General features: G+C 47.3%; 9 protein-coding genes and 1 non-coding gene across 10 annotated transcripts; 5 read left to right on the plus strand and 5 right to left on the minus strand.

Annotated features, from left to right (window-relative positions):
- Positions 1–341: 341 nt before the first annotated feature.
- On the minus strand, positions 342–2,124 carry F4817DRAFT_27307 (HIRA-interacting protein 5). The gene is made up of 3 exons (XM_049299450.1): positions 1,030–2,124; positions 620–804; positions 342–487 (listed from the first exon to the last, which is right to left on the minus strand). Exons 1-2 carry the CDS (start codon positions 1,810–1,812, stop codon positions 646–648), a joined length of 942 nt encoding a protein of 313 aa, XP_049161372.1. The 5' UTR covers positions 1,813–2,124; the 3' UTR covers positions 342–487; positions 620–645.
- Positions 2,125–3,123: 999 nt separating this feature from the next.
- F4817DRAFT_313776 (uncharacterized protein) lies at positions 3,124–3,829 on the plus strand (the record flags this gene model as incomplete). Its single annotated transcript, XM_049300300.1, has 2 exons — positions 3,124–3,203; positions 3,259–3,829. 2 exons carry the CDS (start codon positions 3,124–3,126, stop codon positions 3,827–3,829), a joined length of 651 nt encoding a protein of 216 aa, XP_049161373.1.
- A 1,456-nt stretch (positions 3,830–5,285) lies between these two features.
- On the plus strand, positions 5,286–7,350 carry F4817DRAFT_313777 (uncharacterized protein; the record flags this gene model as incomplete). The annotated part of the gene is made up of 6 exons (XM_049300301.1): positions 5,286–5,393; positions 5,447–5,711; positions 5,768–6,371; positions 6,432–6,708; positions 6,774–7,075; positions 7,149–7,350. The coding sequence occupies 6 exons, from the start codon at positions 5,286–5,288 to the stop codon at positions 7,348–7,350; spliced, it is 1,758 nt and encodes a 585-aa protein (XP_049161374.1).
- A 1,016-nt stretch (positions 7,351–8,366) lies between these two features.
- On the minus strand, positions 8,367–11,595 carry F4817DRAFT_27474 (uncharacterized protein). Its single transcript, XM_049299480.1, has 2 exons — positions 10,904–11,595; positions 8,367–10,851 (listed from the first exon to the last, which is right to left on the minus strand). Exons 1-2 carry the CDS (start codon positions 11,314–11,316, stop codon positions 8,505–8,507), a joined length of 2,760 nt encoding a protein of 919 aa, XP_049161375.1. The 5' UTR covers positions 11,317–11,595; the 3' UTR covers positions 8,367–8,504.
- F4817DRAFT_27443 (uncharacterized protein) lies at positions 11,596–12,845 on the plus strand. Its single transcript, XM_049299477.1, has one exon. It carries the CDS (start codon positions 11,876–11,878, stop codon positions 12,488–12,490), a length of 615 nt encoding a protein of 204 aa, XP_049161376.1. The 5' UTR covers positions 11,596–11,875; the 3' UTR covers positions 12,491–12,845.
- A 355-nt stretch (positions 12,846–13,200) lies between these two features.
- F4817DRAFT_313780 (uncharacterized protein) lies at positions 13,201–14,439 on the minus strand (the record flags this gene model as incomplete). Its single annotated transcript, XM_049300302.1, has 1 exon — positions 13,201–14,439. One exon carries the CDS (start codon positions 14,437–14,439, stop codon positions 13,201–13,203), a length of 1,239 nt encoding a protein of 412 aa, XP_049161377.1.
- A 3,023-nt stretch (positions 14,440–17,462) lies between these two features.
- F4817DRAFT_t53 lies at positions 17,463–17,545 on the minus strand. Its single transcript has one exon. It is a non-coding gene; the product is annotated as a tRNA-Asp (tRNA).
- A 1,391-nt stretch (positions 17,546–18,936) lies between these two features.
- On the plus strand, positions 18,937–20,242 carry F4817DRAFT_331028 (urease accessory protein UreG). The gene is made up of 2 exons (XM_049302463.1): positions 18,937–19,289; positions 19,485–20,242. Exons 1-2 carry the CDS (start codon positions 19,102–19,104, stop codon positions 20,119–20,121), a joined length of 825 nt encoding a protein of 274 aa, XP_049161378.1. The 5' UTR covers positions 18,937–19,101; the 3' UTR covers positions 20,122–20,242.
- F4817DRAFT_331030 (DUF663-domain-containing protein) lies at positions 20,243–23,119 on the minus strand. The gene is made up of 2 exons (XM_049302464.1): positions 22,769–23,119; positions 20,243–22,701 (listed from the first exon to the last, which is right to left on the minus strand). Exons 1-2 carry the CDS (start codon positions 22,875–22,877, stop codon positions 20,372–20,374), a joined length of 2,439 nt encoding a protein of 812 aa, XP_049161379.1. The 5' UTR covers positions 22,878–23,119; the 3' UTR covers positions 20,243–20,371.
- A 66-nt stretch (positions 23,120–23,185) lies between these two features.
- Positions 23,186–25,406, plus strand: F4817DRAFT_331031 (BING4CT-domain-containing protein). The gene is made up of 2 exons (XM_049302465.1): positions 23,186–23,989; positions 24,041–25,406. Exons 1-2 carry the CDS (start codon positions 23,297–23,299, stop codon positions 25,010–25,012), a joined length of 1,665 nt encoding a protein of 554 aa, XP_049161380.1. The 5' UTR covers positions 23,186–23,296; the 3' UTR covers positions 25,013–25,406.
- The last annotated feature ends 436 nt before the right edge of the window (positions 25,407–25,842 follow it).

Raw genomic sequence — 25,842 nt, forward strand, 5'->3', positions numbered from 1 at the left:
ACGCAACCCCAGCCATACCTCGCCCCCCATTGCCACACCCGTGCGAATCGCTACCCGCCACGGTCCAATATGTATGCGTCCGTCGCCTTCCGGTAGTTGGTAGTGTCATCCCTTTTTTGCCTCATGGGATAAAACTTACGAGTAACCGACGAAACTGCCCTAACCACTAGCGCCGGGATTTGGACGACGGGGATGCGGCTCGAAAGGCAGAGCAGAGCAGAGCAGCGCAGAAGGTCGATCCTGGAGCTTGTCTTGGCCTATGTATGTATGCACCAAGCCAATGCCGCGCCCTACCGCCAACTTCCTACTTAATCGTGAAAGTTAATATTGCCCAGCCGGATAGGGTTCCTAAAGAAAAAGCTAAAACCTAATTCGCGACGCAGAGATGGCGAAAAAAAGGTCGATAGGCCGGTGACCGCATTAGCCCTCGCGCAGAAATGCTGATGATGCTGGTGGCACCTAGGCTCACGGGCAGATGTAAACTCTGCTGAAGGTACGAGATTGTCACAAAAACCTAGGTAGCTAGGTTGGTAACCGAAGTTGCATCCTAAAAAAAACCAACACTAGGGTATTTTCATTTCTTCTAGATGACGTACTTGGGACGACGCTCTAATCATACATCGGACGAAGCATGTCTTTCAGGCTTTACCCAGGGACCGAATCCAATGAGTCCTTGCCAGGTGTAGTCGGTGCTGCATCTGGCCCCTTTTGTGCTCGAAGCTTCTCCTCAAACTTTGCAAATTCCTGAATCGCAATCTCCTCCTCTTGGTCCATTACTTGATGTACACCTTTGACCTCCTCGATCTGTCGTCTTGTTAGCACTGTTTGCATCATACATCTAGAGTTTTATTGAGGTTGAAAAGGGGGCTCGTAGATCATTGGGTTTTTGGATTATTCAGCAACCCTCGCAACTTGCTCGAGTTGAATAATCTCATGTCTCATGCTTTTTTTTAAAAAAAGATAAAAAAAAAGCAAAGTGACTGGGCTACGCGAAAGTTGCAAGATGGTCCGAGGAAGGGATGTACTCACATAATGCATTAACATTCCCTCAATACCATTCTTCAAAGTGACGGTACTCGAATCGCAAGTTCGGCACGCTCCCCTGAGCTTCAAGTTCACATACCCATTCTCAAAACCACGGAACTCAATATCTCCGCCATCTTCCTGGATCGCGGGTCTTATTCGAGTCTCGAGTAGTTCTTTGATCATACCCACGACTTCACTATCGTTTTCATTATAGCTCAAACTGTCCTCCTCTCCCACCTCCTGGCCCTTATCTCCACCCTCTTTATTGCTCACAGTGACTATTTCTTGCCCCGACGTTATAGCCTCAGTGATTAGGCTGAAAATATCCGGCCGGATGTGTACCCAGTTGGCATCGGGTGACTTCGTCACCGTGATGAAGTCGGGCCCGTAGAACACGGACGTCACCCCGTCGATATTCATTAACTGTGCGGCAAGCGGCGACGGGTATGGCGGTGCGATCGTACTCCGCGGATTTAGGTACTCGATGAAAGGTGTAGGAACTTCCGAAGGCACCACCCTGTGATTCGGTAAAAACTTCAGCGCATCCGGGTTCGGCGTGGTCTCGGTCTGGATGAAAATGCTTCGCACACCCCGCGGCGCTACTGTTGGTAACCTCGAGGCTGTTTGTAGTACTGGTCTTGACCTCGCTGATATACCCAACGCCTGTGAACTCGTATGCGCATGTCGCGCAGCTTCGTAGAGCCGGCCGCAAGTAGCGGGCCGGACTTTTCTTGTAGTCGCGGACAGTAGAGCCGCTGCCGGCCGGACAAGTCGACTTGAAGGCATAGTCGCCCTCTTAGATATTCCGATCGCCTTTGGGGACAATTGGCTTTATAACACGTAAAGATAATTATTTGCGACTGCGAATATTTTCGTCTGATATATTCTAGTATAAGACAAAGATCTAAATATTAGTATTAGGTGAAATCGGAGGCGCGATTAATTGTAGGTAGACGTTTGCCGAATTACGCCGATAAGAGTAGCCGTAGATTATCAATCAGTGGCAATGACGCAACTAGCGCATTGTTCGAATTTTAGGTGGGCTATTGTACGGATGACAAACCGATTGTTGCACAGGTTTTGATTGGTTTGCGGGACTATCTACCAGAGATATACCGGGCCATCGAGTAACCGTTTGTTTCCAATTTCATCCTTACCTATTGGACATTTTCGTAGATCCTAAGCCACACCTTGACTGCCTACCCGCCTTGAACTTTCAGCCTCATAACTTTTATATTATATTCAGCCGCGTTAAAGCTCTGCGATTTGATTCACTGATACTGACTTGAGTGACAAGGCAACCACTATACCGCGTTAATCAGTCAGCCATGCTAGTACAACGATCTCTCAAGCCTAGTTGCATAGAGGCCACAGTCTGAAACTTGTCCGCTTGTGAAGAGGGAAGTGACCAATGCTTTTACCGTTCGGTGATAACCAAAGGCATTGAATGTGTTCTTGAAGAAAAGAGTCAACATCACTAGTTAGGCAGGCCCTTAGTCGTCGTAGTTTGTCCTCGACTACAACAATTGGAATTATCTGGGCCAATCATTCGGCGTCTTATAAGGCGGCCTGAATCACAGAGATCTAGGCGCAACTAGAAACCCCCTCGTTGCTCTCAAAGATATTCGCGATTTAACCACAGCAGAATACAACTGCCCGCCTCGGTTGTGATAAGCAACAGGTAGCACGGTGCAATTGAGGGCGGTATCAAAAACTTCCGTGACGTGTTGCCTTTCGAAAAAGGTATGTTTACGTCTAACATCTCATAAAGAGCTATTCAAAAACTCATACAAATCCTAAGATATATTAACTAACTAATATTAATTAAGTTTTAGCATACAGCACGCCTACTCAGGAGAATAATCTATCATCTACTTCGGTAAGTAATATATTCGCATTAGCAGAACATTTTTCGTTATTAACTATGGTACAGTTTCATCACATATCAACTGAAGCGCAGATTCTTCACCTTCATCTAATATTCGGTAATAAGATAATAATTAGGACGACCTTGATAAGTTCTCAATACTTAGGTACTATTCGGACATCTGCATCGAGTCGCCTGTCCTACACAAACCTCGGGTATTCATCCCAACCATGGCGAACGGTAGACCACTATGCCTAGTTTGCGATAGCACTGAAAGCAAATACAAATGCGCCCGCTGCAACCTATACACGTAAGTATAGTTTCATATTTGACGTTAGTATAGCTTACTAACTTTCGGTACATAGGTGCTCGCTCTCATGTTTCCGTGAGCATCGGGACAATCATCCACCTGTAGAGTCCCCTACACCGCAATCAAAAGATACCTTATCTGTAGTACCAGGAGACGACGTTAAGTCTCAACCTAATTACAATTTTACCGGCGAAACTATGACGCATCAATCCACCTCCAAGGGTTCGGAAATCGCCGACATGCCAGAGTACAGAGTCTTGACCAAGAAGTATCCTAACTTGGAACGTCTGCTTTGGAATATTGCTGCAGCCACAGACCCTCCAGCCACTGGCGGCGATAACAACGGGAAGCCTAGCACATTCCCTAGTTCTAATAAAGGTAGCCGTAAGGCGGCTCAACCATGGTCAAAGGAAACGGGCTACGAGAATGGCATAGAGGTGCTCCGCCAGGTTCGAGATACCCCTGGAAGCGATAGAGACGCCCTTAAGGAGTACTGTGAACTGGTCCGACTCTGGAATTTTAGACGAGAATCTGCCGATATGGATGCCGATCTTCGACAGCAGCTCGCTCGAGATAATGCCAGAGCCATCGGGGAACTTTTACGCACCGAAAAGGCCGACGTTTAACGAGTTTCTCTGCGGGTCGACTGAATCAACACATCTTGGCAACTGACAATGATTTGCCTTGATGCTAGCACATACTGCCCTGCATTTTCACTCTTCAACATACGATACGCATATTTCGTACTAAAACGAACCTAGGATTATGTAAGTTTTTCTTCGCCATACCTGATCAACCCGTATGAGCTACATCTAACTAAGGCTAGACCTGCTCTTCAAAAGGCCGATCTCGCGTTCCACCATACCATCAATGGACGCGATATTCACCAGTATATGAAATGGTATACGGCTATTTAATCAATTGAGTCTCGTAAAGAGGCAAGCCATTCTAAGCCAGTAACTTGGGCAAGATCGGGGAAATACTTGCTGTACTTAGGTTTGGCATTCAGGGGTCGTTCTAGAACCCCTATTTTGAGCTGCGTTTTGTGGTGACAGTTTTGGGACGCCGCCAACGAAAGCTTTAGAAGCATGAGTTTCTTTATAGTTTACCCTACCCGTGGCTTAATTAAGATATAGTCTAAATATCTTTATATGTGTGCTTTTATTTCATGTGAATGGTATTCCTACGTTCAGCATAGACGCTATTCTAGTGTAAGTTTCAGGGGGCCAGCTAGATTACCAAGCCTTGGCTCGTTACTGCTCCTAGCTTTTACCACCTTAGGTACGTGAGATTCTTCATCTATTTATGACCTAGCGTTACTACTTTTAATCACTTAAGCTTTTCCAGGAGTCTTGCGTCTTACTTCTCTGACATTTCATTGGAAATTCGACTAGGTTATACGGAGGGAAAGCTAAGTACATCCTATACACGATATAGAAATTAAAAGAAAGCTTCTAACGGTAGTTTTAAATATCCTTGGGCAAGCTACAATCTGTACTGTGCGGTGTAGGTTTTACTAAGCACTATGTTTTATGGGAAAATGCAAGTATCTCACCCATCGAGATCGACATTGTTGCTCTTTTATTATTACCCAACTCTTATTAAGACATCTGATTGGCCAAAAGCAACAGGTGTGATTATCCGGGTATCGTTGAGCGTCACAACAAGATATAAGCGCTCCTCGCCTATCGGACGAAACGGCCACGGTACAGAGGCGCCCGTTTACATGCGGTAGGAATCCATAATCATTGCGCAAGAGGCTGACAGCAAACCACGCATTCCCAGCTGACCAGTCGATAATCGAGCCGAGGAGTAGGAGCCCGTTCCTACAGATGGCTATGAGTCGTAGCGTATATGCTATGCTATTACAGTATATCTGACAAGTCGTTTATGCAAGTCTCCGACGTTGTACAGAAGCTACTACGGCACAGCACATCGCGTTGGAGAATTAATCGCCATGCCTACATTTACAAATAGGACGTGGATTCTGCACCCACGAAATCCCCTGTCAAACTACGATTGCTCGAGGAAGCGAGATCGCACAAGTAGGAATCTTCTAGTCGCGAGGACATATAAGACATAATGTCAACTACCACAGTGGTGCCAACGCCATGTGCCAACTGGAAGGATGGGGGTAGCGTCTGTTTTCGCGAGGGCACGCTTGTTTGCGGGGGCTGTAAGCTAATCTTGGTAAGTGAAAATAGTTTCGTAGACACTACAGACAGATACTAATGGTGGTCTAGTACTGCAGTCGTTATTGTCAGGTAAAGCACTGGAGTGAGCACAAGAATGAGTGCAAATCTCCACTAAGAAAAACCACCTGGCTCCCGGCTTGGGACCGAGAACGACGAGATCCTGCCTGGTCTCGCGGAGAGGCCGCTACTAACTTACATAACACCTTTGGGCCGAATAAGCACTTCTGGGGCAACACGCCGGCGATGGACGTGCTCCAGTTACCGCGGAATGAGGGGCCAGCCCACGATAAGGATGTAGAAGTCCTGTTCGCGGGTACGTGTTGACTGGTAGTTTCATTTGGTTCCGAGCGAGACGTTAATGAGGAGTAGCATCCGGAGATGTGAGGAACGCTGTACAAACGATTCGGAACCTGCCCCCTGATTTTGAGCGCCAGGTCAAGATGACAATCAACGACAGGGATTTTGATGTCACGGCAAGGAACGCTGTGATATTGCTTCTGGCATTGAGCTCATTAGAGGAGGAATCCGATCAGATCGACTTTGAAAGATTAGCAGAAACGCTTATCCACGTTTGGTACTCGGCCACCATCACGAAAGACACGTTATCTGAGCTGCAGTCGAGAGTCAAACCGCTTATAAGCGACGTGTGCCAGCGAGCCGTCGATAAGCAGCCAGGTATCTTAATAGGAAAAACATGGACCTTCAAGTCAGGCAGTAGTCTCCTCCTGGTCTTAAAGAAGCAAGACTGGGCTCGGGTAATGGAATTCCTTGACGTGCCCGAAGATCTAACCCTGGAGAAAGCTCGCAAGATACGCCAGGCCATTACTTTGGCACCCGAGCGGGAAGACTATCGAGATCGATGGTACTTCAAAGATGTATCGCCCTCTATGCGCGTCGCTAAGCAGCGGTATCGAGAGGACGGCTTACTCCTGGCTTTTGGTCACCCGCGCATCGGGTTTGACTATCCTAATCCGTGAGCTATTATCCACGCAGCCGTATTAAACTCCAGAATCGCTAGTCTAATACGTCCCAGGACCCTATTCCAGACAGTATTCCAAACAATTTCCTCCTGGCCTCTGGACGATAAAGCAGACCCCCTCGGTGGCTGGCCTCTCAGCGAGGTCAGAGCAACACCAAGTCGCATTCCCGAAGACATATACGGAAAGCTATTCTCCTATCTCCGCGGCGTCTTCAGCGCCTTTCTCCGCCGTGTTGCGACTGGAAAAATACACTTTGAGCTCTTCAACCTCAACGCGACAGAGCTGATCCAACGCTTGGTGTTGGAGGAGGGCTCATACGACAGGATCGAGGTGAGCTCATCCTATCCCCTATGCCGCTTCGCATAAATCAGCATTCTACGAGGCTAACCAGGCAGGCTTCCAACATCTCAGATACATGCTGGCTAGGCACCCGCGAGACCCTGCGCTGCCTATCGCCCCTTCTTAGGGCGCCGGCGGAAAATCCTCACGCTACGCTTATAACCGTGTATTTAAACGCGGTGATGGAGACCGTCCAGGGCAGCAACCGGGGGGGCAAGGAACTCGATATCGCGCGTATCCGGAAATATCTGACCAATGTCCAGGACATCAGCCTCGTGAGCAATCCGCAGGGTGCCGAGATGTACCGGATCTGGGACGCGCGGAGCTTCACGCTTGACGCGGATAAGTTCTTCCGCGAGTATGTCGTTGTTCTTGAGAAAACAATTGCTTGAAGGACTCTCTGGCTGACTGACTGTTGATTAACTACCTAGGTACATGGCTGCGAATCATTTCGAGGATATTGAGAAGGACTTGCATGTCGCGATGAAGGAGCAGAATACGATTGGCGACGCGTGGCCTACGGCTTTGAAGTTATGCCCGGGACAGCCTGGGGCCCAGGAGGAATTCGATGATGCTCTTGCGTCTTCTTGTACTGGCGTTGAACGCTATGTTGAGTGGAAGAGGGTGGCGTAGTGTAAGAAAGATGTCTATTGGGGATCGGATTCTACCGCTCATAGAATTGGACGATTGCCATTTAGACGGCGATGGGGAATGAACGTACCTACTTAGATAGTTACTGAAAATAAAAATTACCCACGTATGTGATAATATAAGCCTAACCTCGAGTACTGAGCTGCCTATAGGAAGTATGGCTACCGTTTAAGGACCTCCTTCGATCCGAGAATTAACTCCCGTATTCCAAGCCCCTATGCCTCATTTCCCTAGTTATTATGCTATTGTTCGTACGAACGAGGATTTGCCTAGTTGATTCTAAGATAATTATCATGCTTTACACGAATTGCTTGTGTGCCATCTAACCAGGTTTTCCCCCTTTCCTCCTTTCCCCAACGCCTTGCTTATACCAGCGATTTCATATGAAAACACATTTAACAAAACCCTATACACTCATAATAAACCCATACCAAATACACCTATATAAAAAAAAAAATAGTCCATTACTCCCCTTAGCCTTTATTCCCGACGCCACTCTCAAACTTCCATAAAGTATCGCCGACAGGGGTAGCTGTCAACCAGCGAAGGATATCAGAGATGGCACAGATAATGTGCGGGCGCGACTGGTCCTGATATTTGAACAAGGCGTCTAGTCCCCACCGCACATCATCAACCCGCCGCCGTAGGATCCCGAATGGTGAGAGACTATTATTAAGTCAACATACAGTAGATGGGATAAGGGGCAAAGTCATCCCGCGCGGGATACTAACCTCTGTTCTTCCCATCCGGTATGATCCATAAGGCCCGGGCGTCTATCGTCCTCGGCTAGAAATAGCCACTCATTCATATGACACCACAGGCCGTGGGCATCATGCCAGTTGTCGCGGTCATATTCGACCGAACAGCATAGGCCTTTTCTTTAGGGTTGAGAAGCCTACGTTGTTGCTTTGTAAAAGAGCTAACAGTGACGTTAGAATCCTAACAGGTATAAGTAGGAGCTGGTGTGCCTACATAAATTTCCAGTTTGAGTATAACAATCGGTCTATGCTCTCATCTGGGGCTATCCTTCCCCTTGTTCTCAGAACGAGGTATGTCGATGCATTTATATGTTTAAAATGCAACGATGAGCCTAGCCGCCTTCGGTTCGCGTCTCCTTCCCCCCCTGCAGCCTCTACTTATATCCTTATTTTTAGTAGCAGAGTGCGAAAGGTAGATTTCAATTTGCGCCTCTTGGACTTTCTAGGCTTACGCCTTATCGGCAGTGAGGCTCTTATTAATAGCGCAGCATATTCGTCTTCGGTGAACCAGCCTTTGATCACTTCCGAAGTAGGTACTTCAAGGTCTGCTCCATGATCTACGAGAAGCTCAATCACATATCTAATATCATTTTCAATAGCATTTTTAATATCATATCTTTCGAGGGTTCTTCTGTCTAGGTAACGGAGAAAGCGTACCCAAATGGTTTCGGAATGGTAGGTCTCGTTCGGATCAGCTCCGTAATCCAGAAGAATTTTGATCATTCCCGGACAAATATAATGACCATCTTCTGGGTAGTCCGCCGAGTCCTCCCATATTAAAGCCATGAATAGTAACGGGGGAGTCGATCCGTGGGTAATAATACGCGGCAGGCTACCGTTAAGTTTTGCCTCGAGATAGGAAGGAATATTTCGTTCGCACACTAGACCCAAAAAGTCAATACCGGATGGTGTTTCACCACGAGGCGAAGTATGTTTGTAGTAAGTAGACTCTGCAGCCTCGAGGATTTCGAAGAACGACTTCGATGTTTCAGTATATTCCGCTTTCGCAGCCCAGTCGATAATATTTTCGACTATGCGGCTTTCCATGACGTCGTCCCAATAAATTTCACGCGGAATTTGCTTGAACGTTGCTAAATTTGCATTGCACATCATCGAACTTATATTCGAATCGTCAAGATTCTGTGTTAGAAATGAGTTTAGACCGTCGGGACGATCAAGGAATTCACGGACGGTACGGTGAAGAAAGTCAACACGTCCGAGAAGGTCTCCCAGAAGGTTTCCGAAACGATCTGAAGAACTATAGGTCATGAACTCTAGTAGTCCTTTGCTTCGTGCATCCAATCGTCGTCTCATTATGTCTTGCCGTTTCTGCACCTCGGACTTAGACATAGGCTCAACGGGCAATTCAATTGCAAATTTAGGGTTGCTCTCGATATCGTCAATAAAGGAATAGGCAATTGAGAGCTGAGGCTCCGCTGCTAATCTAGCAATTTCAAACATCCTCGCTGTAGACCGATGGTAAATTGGTTCTATGTCACCGATCATGTGTCGAAAAAAGGCATTGAGGTCTTCCGGAAATCTTTCCAGTCGGTCTCGCAGAAATCCTAGAGAATCGCCGTTGGTAAATCCTTCGAGGAGGTCACGAACTACGAGATAAACCCAAAGAAATACGCCCTGGGCTCGCTGGCAAATTTCATCGGTAAAGTTGAACGCAGTCGGTTCCTCATCTCGTAGCTCAACGAATTGACGATTTCCTTCAAACTTGTCAGAGACATATATTCGGATATCATCGCGAGTAAGGTCTTCAACCTTGAGCGACAACTTGGGATTTTGGCCGAAAGCCTCTGCAAACACAGACCAGGGTCGACTCGAAACGCACAGTTTGATATTAGGGAGGAAAGCGAGACTCTGGACGCTTTTGACAAGATTTCCTAGTTCTGTCTTTTCTGCTCCATATTCGTCCATACCGTCGAGAAAGAAACAGAACTTAGTATCTGTGCATTCTTCAAGGATTTTGTAGCAGATGTGGTACAATTCATTAACCGTCCAAGACCAATCGTCATCCCAGTGGCCCCTCAGTTCGATCCGCAATGCAGATACGCGTGGGATGAGATGGGGACGGCTTCGTAATATTTCGAATAAGAGCGAACGGAAGAGGCCCTCTTGGGACTTCTGAAGCGGCGAACCTGCGTTCCAGAAAAAGAAACTGGCGACTACGAGCTTTTTGCCCTGCGCCCACGGTTCCAGATGGAGGATTATGTCGTCGTGGCTGGAGAGGAACTTCATGAGAGTAGACTTTCCTGAACCTGGTTTCCCCTGGATCCAGAATATGCCACTTGGATGTTGCAACCAGTCGATAAACCCCGGAGGCTTCCCCTCAAAGATCCATGCGAATGTCCGTGCATGTGCATCCGGTATCTTCTGCTGTCTCGCCCCTATGCCGATAAAGTAGAGGCTCTTTAGCACGCGCTGATGGTCCGGGGTATTCTCGCCAGCTTCACAGAGACGAGTGATTTTCACGGATAGATCTTGTAGATTTGCTAATATCTCGCCAACGTGGTCTTCGTTTACTATGTCGGTAGCGTCCTGGGTTTTGGGATGCTTCTTTATGGGCTGGGAGATCGAATCTTCGGGCACCAATTTCGTTGTAGCGGCAATAACGTCCTCGCGTAGTTCTTGGAATCCGGTCTGCATTTCAACCCCTAGGATTCTATTCGTGTTTTCAAATTGGGCAATCGTGTGGGAGTTTTCCAAGACGCGGCTCCTAAGTCATGTTCAGTATTGTGCTTTGCCTCGAGACTTTTTAGTAGTCTTACAGAGTCAACATCTGGATATGCAAAATGATCTGAGTTTGAAGTTTTGAAAGTCTTTCAGAGAATGTCTTGACTTGGCTGCCTTGCCACACTTCCTTTAAAGCAGCCTTGAAGCTTTTCCAACCGGTGTTGGTGCCCCGGACTTTCAGTTTGCTCAGTGCCTCGTGTAAATCACGAGCAATACTCTGCGCCTCCTCGACGAGGACACGTAGATCGTCTTCGCACCCAGGTACCAGGATGATAGCATCTCCAAAACGGGTAACATCTTTTGTAATAGTCAAGAGGGTCGTGGTATCTTCGTTTTCGCCAGTTGCGGATTTGTAGATCGTGTATGTGCTGGCAAATAGCTTCCATGTGAACTCGACGAAGGTAAGGATGCTGCTTGCCGTTCCAAGAGCTGTGAAAGGATCCGCCATGGCCGAGACTGTTCAACAAGTCAAGTTGTACGCCTGGTAATTGCTTAGGTTTGCCATGAGATAACGAAGAGAAATTTGTTATCCTACTCAAAGTCGGGGTAGAAACAGCCTCGTCTAAGTACCCAAGGTATTTGATACCCAATCATCTGATCAGCCAGCCAGCCCCTTTTGCATCGCCACCCTTCCAATTCCAGTAGCGTTTGATACGAAGCAGCAAACGTATGTCGTATACCCAAGGCACAATAGTTAGAAATGATACCAGTAATGAGATATATAATACAACTAGTTAATATCAATAAGTACCTAAGCATGGAGCTGTCACCAAACTTTTAGCCTTTTAGCGTGTGTTATGGAATAAAACACCAAAAACCATATACGGGAGGCCACCCCGCGGGTTTGCACCATAGCCCGAGTTTACAACAATAGCCCGAGTTTACATAATCAACCTTGTGTAACTACCCGACATCATCTCGGTAAATTGTAATGAGCAAAATATAAATCAAATTTACGTGTCGCTACTGCAACAACTTTCTACGGCTCGCGTTGCTCGGTTTTCACAATGTCGCTTTTACGATTACCTCCCGAGACTCTAACACAAATCTTTGATCAAATTGGCTCATATTTCTTCCGCGAGGATTTAGGCCGTCTTACAGTTTGCAACCAATGGTTCGAATTCGCTCTTCCTGCGTGCTTCAAGTGCATCACACTTTCTCAGAAGACCCTGTGGAGCCTGATTGCCTCTGGGATCCTCGATAGTCCGAAGGATTATCTATCGCTACCTACGATGCAAAGTTTACTCTCGTTAGAGAATCTGAGCGTCCTAGTGCTAGATCTGCCTACCGACCTACCGGGGATAACGTCCGCGGCTCACGCTAAACGATGCGGTTCCCAAGCCGGAGGACTGCTTCAACTGATAGCCGACATACAGGAACAGGCAGAAGTTCTCGCAACCCGAATGGCGTCCCCTAAAACCATAAGGATCCTGACTCATTCAATCCCGCAGTTTGAAACACAGTCGTTCGACGTCCTGACTGGTAAGACTATGCTGCTGGACCATGATATGGCTTGGGACGAAGATGGCAAGACTGTTAAGGAGGACTCGGAACCAGAATCTGAGCTTCTAGATGATGATTTTCTACTTTCTCAGATGAATAATATTGTTTTGACGGTATAGCTCTAGCTCCAGGGTCTTCAACATGAGCTCGGCGGCAACTCAGCTTTAGGAACAGAGATGGCATTCGGTAAGGTTGAGTGCTCGAGTAATATGGTGTATGTCGATGCAAATATGAGCACCTCACGACAGATTTGGGCGCTGTTGAACAATATCGTTGCAGTCGATATGGGGATACTTATGCAAATCAAGCTAAGAAAGTAGATGGCGCAACATGCAGCGTTTACGAGTCAGAGAGACCTTGCTTAGCTACGTGAATTATTGACGATACTTTCGTAACGGCCGCTACACCCTATAGTCGTATGTGATGGATGTGTTGTGTATTGCAGTTTATATGTCTTGTGTTGTTGAGTGAGACGGTAGACTAAACTCATCAAGCCTACAACAACTACCACACACGAGGTCTCAGGATGATATAAACCCTATGTACCTAGGTTAGAATAGTTACACGAACCAATGTCGGGAGAGGAGAGATTCATAATAAGTCCAACTATAATTCAGTCCCTCGTCTCATCAATACTTTTGTCATTACACGGTATCACGATATCATTCATATCCTCGCAGCTTCAGCCGGGATATTATACATGTATACATCTCACACAAACTTAGGTAGTGTAGTCTCTTCAACCAACCACAATCACCACTCCCCCAGATTGAACAAATGAATTAGGTAAATTGATAGTCATTGAAGCCGCCGAAGCCACCACCACCAACTAACGTCTCAACCTCATCAAAAACCCAAACCGCGGAAACTTCAGCGGCGACGGCGACGAACCCGTCGGACTCCCATCATCCTGCAAATGTTGCTGCTGCTGCTGCTGCTGTTGTTGCTGCTGCTTCTCGCGAGCAACACTACTACCCCTATTAAACCCGCCTAGCTTCTTCAGCGTCCAGAGGGAATCCGCCTTTCTTAGCAGCGGGATCCTGCCCCCACCCGTCGCAGTAGTAGTAGTAGTAGTAGTGGCCTCAACCGACGGCTTCTCGTCGCACTGCGTCCAGTCGACGCGGTGCTCGTTTATCGTGGTGGTGGTTAATAAGGGGTCTACGACGAGGGTCTCCTCGGACGAGATCTCGTCCATGGCTTTGTCCTCGAGGACGGTGCCGATGCTGTTTTTGCGCCAGGGGCGCGGGGGCATGACTAGCGGGGCGCTGTGGCGGCGGAGTTGATGTTGTGGTTGTGGTTGCGGTTGGTGGTGAGGGTGAGGGTAGAGTTCTTCTTCGGCGGCTGGGTGCCACTGCGGGGTCTGGAAGGGGTTCCGGTCGTGGAAGAGCTCCCGTTTGCTTCGTACTCGTTCTAATGTGTGCGTGGTAGATGTGCTGGAGTCGAGGTCGTGTTGATCTGATGATGGCCAGCGTTCGACGTGGTATTTGAGTGTTGATTGGGATATACTATGCTCGAGATTCCTCTCCCGCATGCTGTTGGCTGTTGCCGTCCGTTCGAATTGCGCGGCGGCTTCTTGGGGCACGTGCTGGTATGATGTTGCTTTGACCGCGCTCTCGGTCGCTGTCGGGTCTACCTCTGACGGTCGGCGCCGTAGTCTGTCTTGGATGGATTTTGACATTGACCGGCCGGTTTTTATTTTTGGTGGCTGGGTATCGTTCTCTCTTGTTGAATCTGCTATCGTGACTTTGCTTTTTGCCATCCGTGTCGCGAAGCTCTTTTCGCTAGCTCCTGGTTTTATAGCATCCGTCTGTCTCGCCTCTGATCTGCTCATAGATCTACTCTGCTCTTGACTCTGGTAACTCTCGTCTGGTCTTCGCTTTTGTCTCTTCTTCTGCGCTTCTTGTTCTTCAATAACTATATACAGTCGTCGTCGCAAATCATCAGCATCAAAAGGTTGCGACTTAGAATGCCGCTGTTGTCTCGTGCTGCTAGGTCTAAATGGATCCGACTTGGGAACGGCTTGCCTAGCCGGCATCGACGCCCGGTGATCGTTCGCGGAACGACCCATTGTGAGTTGCATTATATCCGTCTGTCTCTGCCCAGCTGAATTCGACGGAATATAGTTGTAAAAATATTCCATAGACCGACAATGAGGGTATCAAATTTCGTAATATCGGATGACGAAAGTATAAGCCGGATGTTCGTATTGGGTTTCCGGGAAGCGAACAAATATTGGGAGAAACTATTATTCTTGATCCTTTCTTAAGTTACTAGTTCTGCTGCATACGTCTCATGACATGCATAACTCGTCTCATAAGACACGAGCTTGATTCCCCCGGAGTTAGAAGTAAGACAGTAGCGATAGACTTTGAAAGGCGGACCTAATAATTAGGTATATCTGTACGAGCTATAGGTGGAAGCTCAGCTCAGCTCACGAGGGGTAGATAAACCTTTTCTCGACTAACATGAAGGTTATAGAGCGAAAGTATAAGAATATATACCTGCATACACATGCATACATATGTAGGTTACATTAGTTCCTAGGAACGACGGATAAGGCGATCCATCGTTTACCACAATAGGGAGGTCGACTCTTATTATTGAAATCTGGGGCAGAGGCGTGCAGAATCCGGCCGGCTTGGCTAAGAGGGAATGAAGCCTCTTATTATTTCCAAGGTAGCATGGATACAGGGGCGCGTGAGCGGTACCGAACGGCAGTGGTCGGTCCATCACTTGACTATCAGGTATCGTCAGCTATTACACTAATTACCTAACGGTTAGTAGCTACCTCTCTACATCTACATCTATAATATGTACATATATAGAGAGAGAGAGGCTACATTAGCTCAGGAAGAAAAAAAAGAGACCAAGCAAACACTAAACCTCCCTTTGTTTGCCCTGATTTTCATCTGCGCGTTGGAAATCATGTTGGCTCTAGAGCCGAGACGCAATTCTGGTGTCATAATTTACCCGGTTCTGGATCTATGATTGCACTGCGACCTCAGGCTCTCTTGTGGGAGCCAAAGGAGAGGCGGTCTGCTAAAAAGCATGGAATATGGAGCATGGTAAGCATGTATGTTGTATGTAGTGTATGTATGAATTTGAATTTCGAACCTTAGGAGCACCCTGGTCGATACATATACATAGACGAATGGGGGAAGGGGGACGAATGGGGGGACAACGGCGGTTGGATCCTTGTCCATAACCCTTGTCGTACATATCGACCCCAGTTCCAAGTAATACGCTGTGATTTCAAGTTGGCTCGTGCTACGAAGCTCGCATGCACGTACCCTAGCATACCCTATGTAGCATCACATCCTAGCAATGTTTTCCCCAAGGGGAAGAGAGCGGAATGGAACCAGTATCGAGATAGGAAAACGTCCTCATTCCAAATTCTGCTGGGCGAAGGATGACGGATACTCCCTAATGTAAGTTGCACGGCATTTCTCTCAGCTGTATCTTCCCGTGGTGGCTTCGGTGTTTTGTTTCCTGCGTTTGTTCCTGTTGTACTGAGAGTGTGGTCCCGAACACTGGCGTCCCTTGCGGGATCTAGGCCGATTAGACACGGGTTTGGTGGTACGACCGCTAAGGAGACGAGAGACTAGAGGTAGAATACCTAACCATGTATGTAGACAAATACATATCTCCATATGCTCGAACCTCGCCAATGTCCTTGCTCGCCGTCGAGTCTCGCCGGGCGGCACTCTAGGTTGCTACATAGAAAACCATACCAACAAACCTGCAGGCCTGGATGCATCAATTCCTCTTGTAGACTAGCTGACGAGGAAAAGCCATGTAACCCTGTAGAAAGGATACCAATCGGTAACCCATGCTTATTATGTCTTATGTATTGCTATCGATTCTTCAACCACTTGCCCGTTGCCAGGTATACAAATCTGGAGAGGATGGAGACGGTTGAACGACCTGGTTCGACCAACGTAGCTCCTGTAAATGCGCTTACGTGCTATCGTTGAGCTATCCATCCGTAGGCGAATCATCGTTCTCGAAGACTCTGGGCGCTTCTATTTCCACTTGGAAGCTGATATTGCAGAGATAACCGAGGAGCGAATATTAGATGACGATCTTAGGTATCATCTAATATTCAATTCGAAGGGAATTAAAGCCATACCCAGATTGCCCCCTGGTTAGGTAATCCCCTTAACCAACCAGTATGTAAGTGCCCAAGGTAAGGTAATTATCACGAGGGATCGAGGCAAATGACAATCACACTGTGGTAAATACGACATCCTTGTCGTATTCCCTGAAGCTACCTAGGTAGTAGATCCTGCCAGGAACGCCTCCTTCGTGATAATATCGACATTCTATTTGCATTCCGAACGTAGTCTTTGGCGGACGACAGCTACTCGCAGCCTGAACCGCGTGATAATTGCAGTCATGGCTGACGCACGTATTGCTCAACACCTTACGTACTCGAGCCGCCAAAGCCACGCATCTGTAATCCGTAGCTTATGCTTCGACCCAATACGAGGATGGCGTATAAAGCAGCAAGGGTATTGCGTATTCTTCGGGCCAGTACCGATACCATATGTGGATTACTGGCTGCGGTAGGTTAGAAGCAGTCGTGAGGCGCTGGTCCAGGAATGATACACGATCTCGGGTGGGTTCGAGACAATATGTGGTGTTCCCTGCCGTACAATGGCGGCTCGGAGATTTTGACAACCGTCGACCAACAGCTCTTTGATCGACAGTTTTTGATCGACAGCGGTAGAACCCTAGGGTTTCAAACTTTCGGATGGTACCGAATGATAGGTACAAATTAACTGGCCTAATTAATATATGGTGCTGGAAAAGGTATAGAACTACGAGGGTTAAGATTGAAACTATTGCGATATTGAGACCCGATCTTCCTTAAAATGGTAAAGATGTGCTCGCGTATTGTTGAATAATAGGCGGTTTGACTACACATTGGATATTAGGACATCGGGACATCTAAAATATTAAATAAGCTCTCATATAATTATGCCACATGGAGCTATTGAGGCTAACAGCAGAGGCAAGTTTAAAGTAAGAAGCAGCAAAGAAAAAAAAAAAAAAAAAAAAAAAACACGATGTTCAACTGACAAAAGGATGCTCTCGATCGGGGAATCGAACCCCGGCCACCTGCGTACTTGTTCGATGACAAGCAGGTATCCTGACCACTAGACCAATCGAGATCAAATTCCATTCTTTGGAGAATGGTGATTGGGTTGTTGTTGTTGGAAAACCGTAAGTAAAAAGCGCATATATATCGCAGACTAGTAGGCGCTTGCGGAACATGTAGCCAAGGGAAGCTAAGCTAATATGCCCGACTTTTAAAAGGGATGTTGTGTTTGGCCAAAATGGTATTTCCTAATTAGGCAATTTGTTTGTGTATTATATTAACGTTTAAATCCTAGGCTTTTTATTGGCTGAAATATAAAGCTAAGGCTTTAGCTATATAATTAACGTTAAATTAATTTTAATGTAAATATTTTAAACGGTACGTACCTTTAATAAAACTTTTAATAAAACTTTTAAAAAAACCTTTAATAAAACTTTTAATAAAACTTTTGATAAAACCTTTAATAAGCCGATAAAAGGATAAAGCTTTTAATAAAAAAGATAAAAAAATTGGGGAAAAAAGTGGCCTGTATACTAGGTTTATGCTAAAAATTTAACCAATCATATTAAGTGGTTATATGCCAATACAAGGCCACATAAAGGTTACATGTTTTTAGTACAAAACTAAACCTTTTCGAGACAACACCATATAACTTAGGTTTATTTTATAGGAAGCCAGGTTTAAATCCCACACGTTCTTTTTTCTTTTTACACGAATAAGGAAAGACCACAAGAGAGGATAGTTTAAAGTAACTAGAGCATCGTGCCGCCGCTACCGGGCCGCGCGAGGGGGGGATGCGAGGCCCTTGCAAAACGAGGGCCGAGCGCCCCCCCCGCGCAGCCCGGCGTAGCAGCACGTAACCTTACGGGAATAAGCAGCTAAATTTCGGAAGAAATAACGTAAGGGGATAATAGGTATACGGGGATGACATAAGCCTTGCTAAAAGTCGGGCTATTGTGGTCCCGCACACGGGGGGCCCTCGGTTTGTAGCCAAGCTTGTAGGGCATCGGTTTCTTACTTGGCAAGTATTGGCAAGCACTCAATTACAGGCCAGTATCTATCAATTTACGTAACAGATGTTAGTAAAGACATTGCTCGTCGACATCGTGAAAGCCTCAATTTTCAACTTCACTTATAAGATATATAGAAACATTCTCTGACGAATATTCGCTCTGCTAGACTCAAACGAATTCGAGAACGATAGACCAAGACAGACGTAACAAACACCTAAAATAGGTACAAACCAGCTCCAATGCCCCTAGCTAGCTCGTCGAATGTGGGGTAGATCTTCTGCCCCTCACCAGAGATAAGATAATCGCAATGGAGAGATACATAGGTAGAGATAGAGAGACGGAAAGCGGGATAGAGAAGGAGCAGTATAGCTGTAGCGCCTTCTCGGTGAGCAAGTTGGATACCTAATACGTATGTGTAGGTAAGTAATAAGCAAAATCTACCTAGGCTTGATAGAACAAATCTAAAAGAGAAATTTCAAAAACACCGTCGAGAGAATATTTTATTTTTGCAAACTTCGTTGAGGACTCATAAACATACTACTACATCGTACAAACGTATCTATCTTCGTAGTCTGAAATTTCTTATCGTACTCACCACGTCCTTAATAACCCCGCAATGGCGACGGCTCACCTGCACTCCCACGACGGAGGCGCCACCAACCATTCCCACGATGGCTTCTCGGTCGCCGAGCACGGGCACTCACACGAGATCCTCGATGGGCCTGGGAGTTTCCTCGGGCGAGAGATGCCCATCATCGAGGGCCGTAATTGGAACGAGAGAGCCTTTACCGTTGGAATCGGAGGGTAAGTCCAGTCTAAGTATTCCCATATACATATCCGCCCCCCTAAAGGAGATAAAAGGGGAATATTTGTATACACATATACCTACCTAATCTATACACACCCGTCTAATTACGCGATACTTAAACCTACCTACCTATATTATCACCAATGCCATATTTAAAATAAAATAAACAAAAACAACTAACACCCCCCCAGCCCCGTCGGCTCCGGCAAAACCGCCCTAATGCTAGCCCTCTGCCTAGCCCTCCGCCAGCAATACTCCATCGCAGCCGTAACCAACGACATCTTCACCCGCGAAGACGCCGAGTTCCTCACGCGGCACTCTGCCCTCCCCGCCCCTCGCATCCGCGCCATCGAAACCGGCGGCTGCCCCCACGCCGCCGTCCGCGAGGACGTATCCGCGAACCTAGCCGCCCTCGAGGACCTGCACCGCGCCTTCGCCACCGACCTCCTGCTCATCGAGTCCGGCGGCGACAACCTAGCCGCCAACTACAGCCGCGAGCTCGCCGACTTCATCGTCTACGTCATCGACGTCAGCGGCGGCGATAAGATCCCCCGGAAGGGCGGGCCGGGCATCACCCAGAGCGACTTGTTGGTCGTGAACAAGACGGATTTGGCCGAGGCCGTGGGCGCGGATCTGGGCGTCATGGAACGCGATGCTAGGAAGATGAGGGAGGGGGGGCCGACGGTGTTTGCGCAGGTGAAGAAGGGGGTTGGTGTGGACCATATTGTTAATTTGATTGTTAGTGCGTGGAAGGCTAGTGGTGCTGAGGAGGTGTGTAAGGCGAAGGGGGGGCCGAAGCCGACGGCTGGGTTGGAGACGTTGGTTTAGGTAGGTTATGTTGAATATAAGGTAATTAAAGATTCACTATTAGCCATATTATGCTATTTTAAGTGTGGCACTGAGACGGGTTGAACTTGAACGAGAAATATATGTGTAACCAAATAGGTACTAGATTTGGAACCGTTTCTCATTTCTCTCATGATAGTCCGAACGATTGAGATCTAAAGACTCTATGGTATGTCTTCGATGTGACTGGAAGATGACATAGACATACACTATAACCCATATACCCTGGTATCTATAGGACATCCTCGTCCATAGCCTCCTCGTTCTGCACTTCCGACGCTCCCTCTTCCAGGAGAGGTCCCGTGAAGGGAATGGCGTTCCTCGGCCACACCCGCTTATATAGACTGACACCAACCGCATCCTGCGGGTTAATCCTTCCGTCAAAGTTAGCCTTGAAGTATCCGTGGGTACCAAGAGTCTCCTTGATATATCCGCTTCTCCCTCTCCTCGTCCATAGGGGTAACGCCTTGAACCACTCCACGTCTTCTCGGTTGAAGAACATGTATCGGATAGTGACGACCTTCTTGTGGATGTGGTAGGGGTGACCAGTCAATATGACACGCTTGGCGACGACCCTTGATGTGGAAGGCGCACGAGCTGTTCCTGTGGCTACTAATTGCAGAGGAACACTTGATTCGCCGTCTCCTCCCTCGGAAATTGTTCGCTTAAAGAATAACGTCGGCACAGATCCCCAAGTAATAGGACCCATGAACGTCGCGATAGCAGATTGACCCGGGTGGAGGTACCGGCAGTACTTGTGTACGTCGTTCTCCGTGTTACCGGGAAGCGAGAATAGGGGGTTGACGATAAATCGTCGAGGGCCGCACTGAACGATGAGCTCCTCCTTGGCCTTGATAGACTTTTCGTAATCCTCCTTGTGAGTGACGTCAAAGTTCAATGAAGTCTTCTTGTTTTCGTGTCGTAGGAGTGAGAAGAGCGAGACTGGCCGCGAAGGGTTATATGACTTCTCCAGGTCCCTAGGGACGTTTCTGAGGTGAACGTGGACCCTCGTTCCAGGGGCCACCCCGCCGACTAGAGCTTCTCTTATTGAGCGGTTTCGAGAAGACTGGTAGTCTGATATTTGTAATAACCTTGACCATTCCTCGGGCTGAAATAGACGATCTTCCTCCGTATTCCAAGGACTCGTCCGTAAGCTTTTTAATCCTCTGTATTTTGCTAACCTTTCTCTCGCGAGGACGTTCGGATGTAACTCGATCTCATCCGGAAATTCTTTGTCTTCCTCTACCTCATCACGTTTCCTGGAACGATATGCTTCTAACTGTGCAGCATCCTCCTCCTCGTCTGGTTCGATAAACATCTCCGATTGAGGATACTCCGACATAGCGGCCTCTGTGGGCTCGGCGTTGGCCAAACCCTCCATGCCGTCCTCTGGAGCCGCAGGCATAACCTCATCCTGGGCATCCTCCATTTCTTGATCATCCATTTCCGACTCAGAATCTGACACATCATCTAAGTACCAGGCTGCTTGGTAGGATGATGTCCCTTTAGGTAGTTTCTTCGGCTGTGCATACTCCTCCCGCTCCTCCTCAGAGAAGTAGTGATGATCGTCTAGCAATACACCCTTTTTGATTGTCGGTTCTTTTATCTCTTCCTCCATATCTGCGTCATCCATCATCGCTTCTTCTGGGGCTAGCTCAGCAAGATCATCTTGGTCCTCATCCGGGGTCTCTAGGACGTTCTCGGTTTCTGTTTCCTCTATGGCCATTCCGTCATCTTTCCGTCTCTTAGTGGGAAGCGGTGCGGCTGTGATCTTCTCAATTTGGAAGGTTCCCCAATCTCCCACATGAACCAATCGGTCGGCCTTGAGACCTTTTCCACGAATGACACCCGTTAATACTGTCAGCTCATTTTCAGTTGACGGCCACCGGACATCGTCAACAAGCATCCACGATCGCTGGTCTCTCCAGTTGATTCCCTTTGGCGTCGTTGTACAGAGCGACCTCATGAGGTTCGAGGATTCTTGTCTCGAGTCGAGGTTATATATCTTTTCCTGTCCTGGATGGAAATGTGTCATAAACGAGACCAGGGACTTGACGACATCTGGGCGGGCCTTCGCGGGTTGGATTTTATCTAGATTCTGGACGGCTGTGAATAATGTAGACATGCCCTGGTTCTCGATACTCCGGATAATAAGTTCTCCCAAAGCATCCACCTCTGTCTCTGATGATAATATGAATAGCACAAAGTCTGCGACTCTTGTTGCATCAATGCACGCAGTGAGATCTCTCGTGACTGGTACATATTGAAGCTTTTGTTTGAATCTGTCGACGGATACTCGGAAGTTGGACTCGGAGGCGTCGGACTCGATATCGAGACTGCTGTTAAGACTTTTGATGGCCGCGGAGACGTCAATGTCGGCGCAGAGCGGTACTACAGCAACTATTCTTGGCGCACCATCCCGTCCAGAGAAGACCGAAGTTTCTTTTAGGTGTTCCTTGTGTTTCGCAAGCTGGCGCTGCTTTGCTTGGTTGCGACGATCGAACTTAGACATGACTTGTTGATGGGGAGTTTTGCGCTGGCCCTTGTCGTTGGGTACTTTGCCTTTATAATTAAGGTATCAGTAAAGAGAAAAGTCATTTAGCACATCTAGAAATCATTGCGATCTCACCTTTAGCCTGATCTCGTAGAGCGCCTTTGGTGGCTTTTTTGGACTTGAAAGTCTTGGGCGCGACTTTCGTAGTCGGCCGATGAGAATGAGTGGCTACTACGGAAGGCATTTTCCCGTCGCCTCCAGCTTTGAATCGGAATGGTAGCGACGCCAGGTTGGAGAGTTTTATACTGTAGAAATGCCTTTCAACATCAAAATCTACGTCAAGAACCTCACTGGGCCAATATTGGCTTAACTGTTGGAGGGGCGGAGGGGCAATTGAGGATATCGGCAGCCGGAATGGGTCTTATCATAATATTTTTTTCTGTGCGGTTTAGTTATCGTCGCTTATCGAGCTACTTTATCCACCGATAACAACTTTTTTATGGGACTGCATTTCTTATCGGTTTATCGTCTCTGTTGCTCAGAAATTTTTGGGTTTGCGCCTTGAAGTTTGGCTTGGCGTTAAATGCCGACCTACAAACCCTCCCAAGTACTGACTGTTTACAAGTCATACTTCTCTTCTTAACAACCACCTTACAAACCAAGATGGAAGCCGAAACGAAAGTCGCGAACAAGCCACCTAAGAGGGATTACGACAATGGCGCGCGTGTCATTAAGCGAACTAGAACGGAACTTGTTCCAAAAGAAGAGCGCGAGAGGCGACGACGTTTAAAGGAAGCGCAAAGAGACTATGGCCGAGGGAGCAGAGTCAATGTCAAAGCCGTCAAGGACAAGAAGCTACGGAGTAACCTAAAATCTCTCGAGCATAAGTATAAGGAGGCTACAGTGAAGGCAAAAGATGCAGAAATACTTCTCGAGAATACTAGCGGTTTCCTAGAACCCGAGCACGAATTAGAGAGGACGTACAGAGTGCGACAAGAAGAAATATTAGATGAAGTCTCCACCGAGTCGGCGAAAAAGCGATTCGAGTTGAAACTTGACCAACTTGGACCCTACGTTTTCGAGTATTCCCGAACTGGTCGAGAATTACTACTGGCAGGGCGCCGAGGCCATGTCGCTACGATGGATTGGCGCGAAGGCAAGTTGGGATGTGAGCTACAACTTGGAGAAACGGTCCGTGATGCGCGGTGGCTACACAATAACCAGTTTTTCGCCGTGTCGCAAAAGAAACATGTCTATATATACGATCGTCAGGGAGTTGAAGTACATTGCCTAAGGAAACACCAAGAAGTAACGCATATGGAATTCCTGCCGTACCACTTTTTATTGGCAACCCTGGTTAGTAAATTTGGCGTACCGTGGCTCTATTGATACTAACTACGAGGCTAGGGAATGTCGGGTTTTCTCAAGTACCAGGACGTATCTACCGGTCAACTAGTGACGGAAATACCGACGAAGCTCGGAGCACCAGTGTCTCTTACACAAAACCCCTATAACGCCGTCTTACATGCTGGTCACCAGAATGGAACTGTTACATTATGGTCTCCAAACTCACCCGAACCACTAGTGAAGCTATTGGCGCATAAAGGCCCCGTCCGGTCATTGGCCGTGGATAGGGAAGGCCGATATATGGTATCGGCGGGGCAAGATTGCAAAATGGCAGTTTGGGATATAAGGATGTTCAAAGAAGTCAATAGCTATTTTACGCGACAACCCGCATCGTCGATCGCAATATCAGACCGAGGTCTCACTGCAGTAGGATGGGGAACGAAGACGACAATTTGGAAAGGCCTTTACTCCAAGCACGCTGCCGAGCAGGAGAAGATCCAGAGCCCATACATGGCCTGGGGCGGCGAGGGTAAGCGCATCGAGCGCGTGCGTTGGTGTCCATTCGAAGATATTCTAGGATTGGGTCATGACGAAGGATTTTCGTCGATCATTGTCCCTGGTGCTGGAGAACCTAACTTTGATGCTCTGGAAGTCAATCCATTTGAGACGGCTAAGCAACGACAAGAGACCGAAGTCAAGTCGTTATTGAACAAGTTGCAACCTGAGATGATCGCACTGGATCCCAACTTCATTGGAAACCTTGATCTACGTTCTGAGCAGCAACGCCAAGCTGAGAAGGACCTTGATGCGAAACCCGTTGATATCGAGACAGAAATTAGAAATAGGGCCCGCGGAAAGAATAGTGCGCTCCGCAGATATCTGCGAAAGCAACGAGGCAAGAATATTATTGATGAGAAGAGGCTTAAGGTTGACGAACTCTGGAAGGAACAGCTACAGCAGCGGGAGAACAAGCAGAAGGAAAAAGAGGTTGAGCTCGGCCCGGCTCTGGCAAGATTTGCCAGAAAAGATTAACCAGAACCTAATACAAACCCACGGACATCCAATCCGGCTTTGGCTTGCTGTCTTAATATACTGCATAATGATTTATTTGTTGGCTCTGGAGATGTCGAAAGTTTGGTTCTAATAAATAAAGCCATCTACGTGGCCGGGTGGAAAGAGACACTAACGATTTTATACCAATAACCGTATCGTATTGGGGGAATTTGAGCGGTATGCTTCCAACTAGCCTTTTGCATCATGTTTTATAGGACAACGCAGTGTTTTAGCCCTGCTAATGTGAAGACTGCGTGGGATATGTTTCTGGGAGAATGAACCCTCCTTGTTAACTTGTATTAGCATGTATGTTAGGGGATGTTTGCACCGAGTGACTTTCATTCTATCGTTCGGTATTATTAACATTCTATATCAAAATCGAATGTTGAAAGCATGGAAACTGCCTATGAACAACTTTAGTATTTGAACGAACCGAGTACACTTAGTGCATTAGTCTTGCTGGATAGTTGCATTTGTACATGTGCGGTTGCCAGCTGACATCATTTTATCTTCGTTGCAGTGTCACATCACCCAGATCACCCTCCATTGGTGCATGTGACAGTGGCAGAGTGGCGCCCGTCACTTTTGATAACAGCTGTCGATTTAAGTAAGCCAGCGAATTAGAACCGCCACACAGCTTAGGTCGGTCGGTTTAAACAAGGATGCCCTTGCTGTGTTCTAAATGTCATTTCTACACAACCGATCCTCCCTATTGCTCTACCTCGAACTACAACTTTAATTAAGGCCTGGGAGATGGCAACTCTTCTTTTTGCTCCATAAACTTGTAAATAATTCATTCCGATTACTGT

This window comes from Daldinia loculata (assembly GCF_022478755.1).
Source record: "Daldinia loculata strain CBS 113971 unplaced genomic scaffold F4817scaffold_11, whole genome shotgun sequence".
Classification (NCBI taxonomy): domain Eukaryota; kingdom Fungi; phylum Ascomycota; class Sordariomycetes; order Xylariales; family Hypoxylaceae; genus Daldinia; species Daldinia loculata.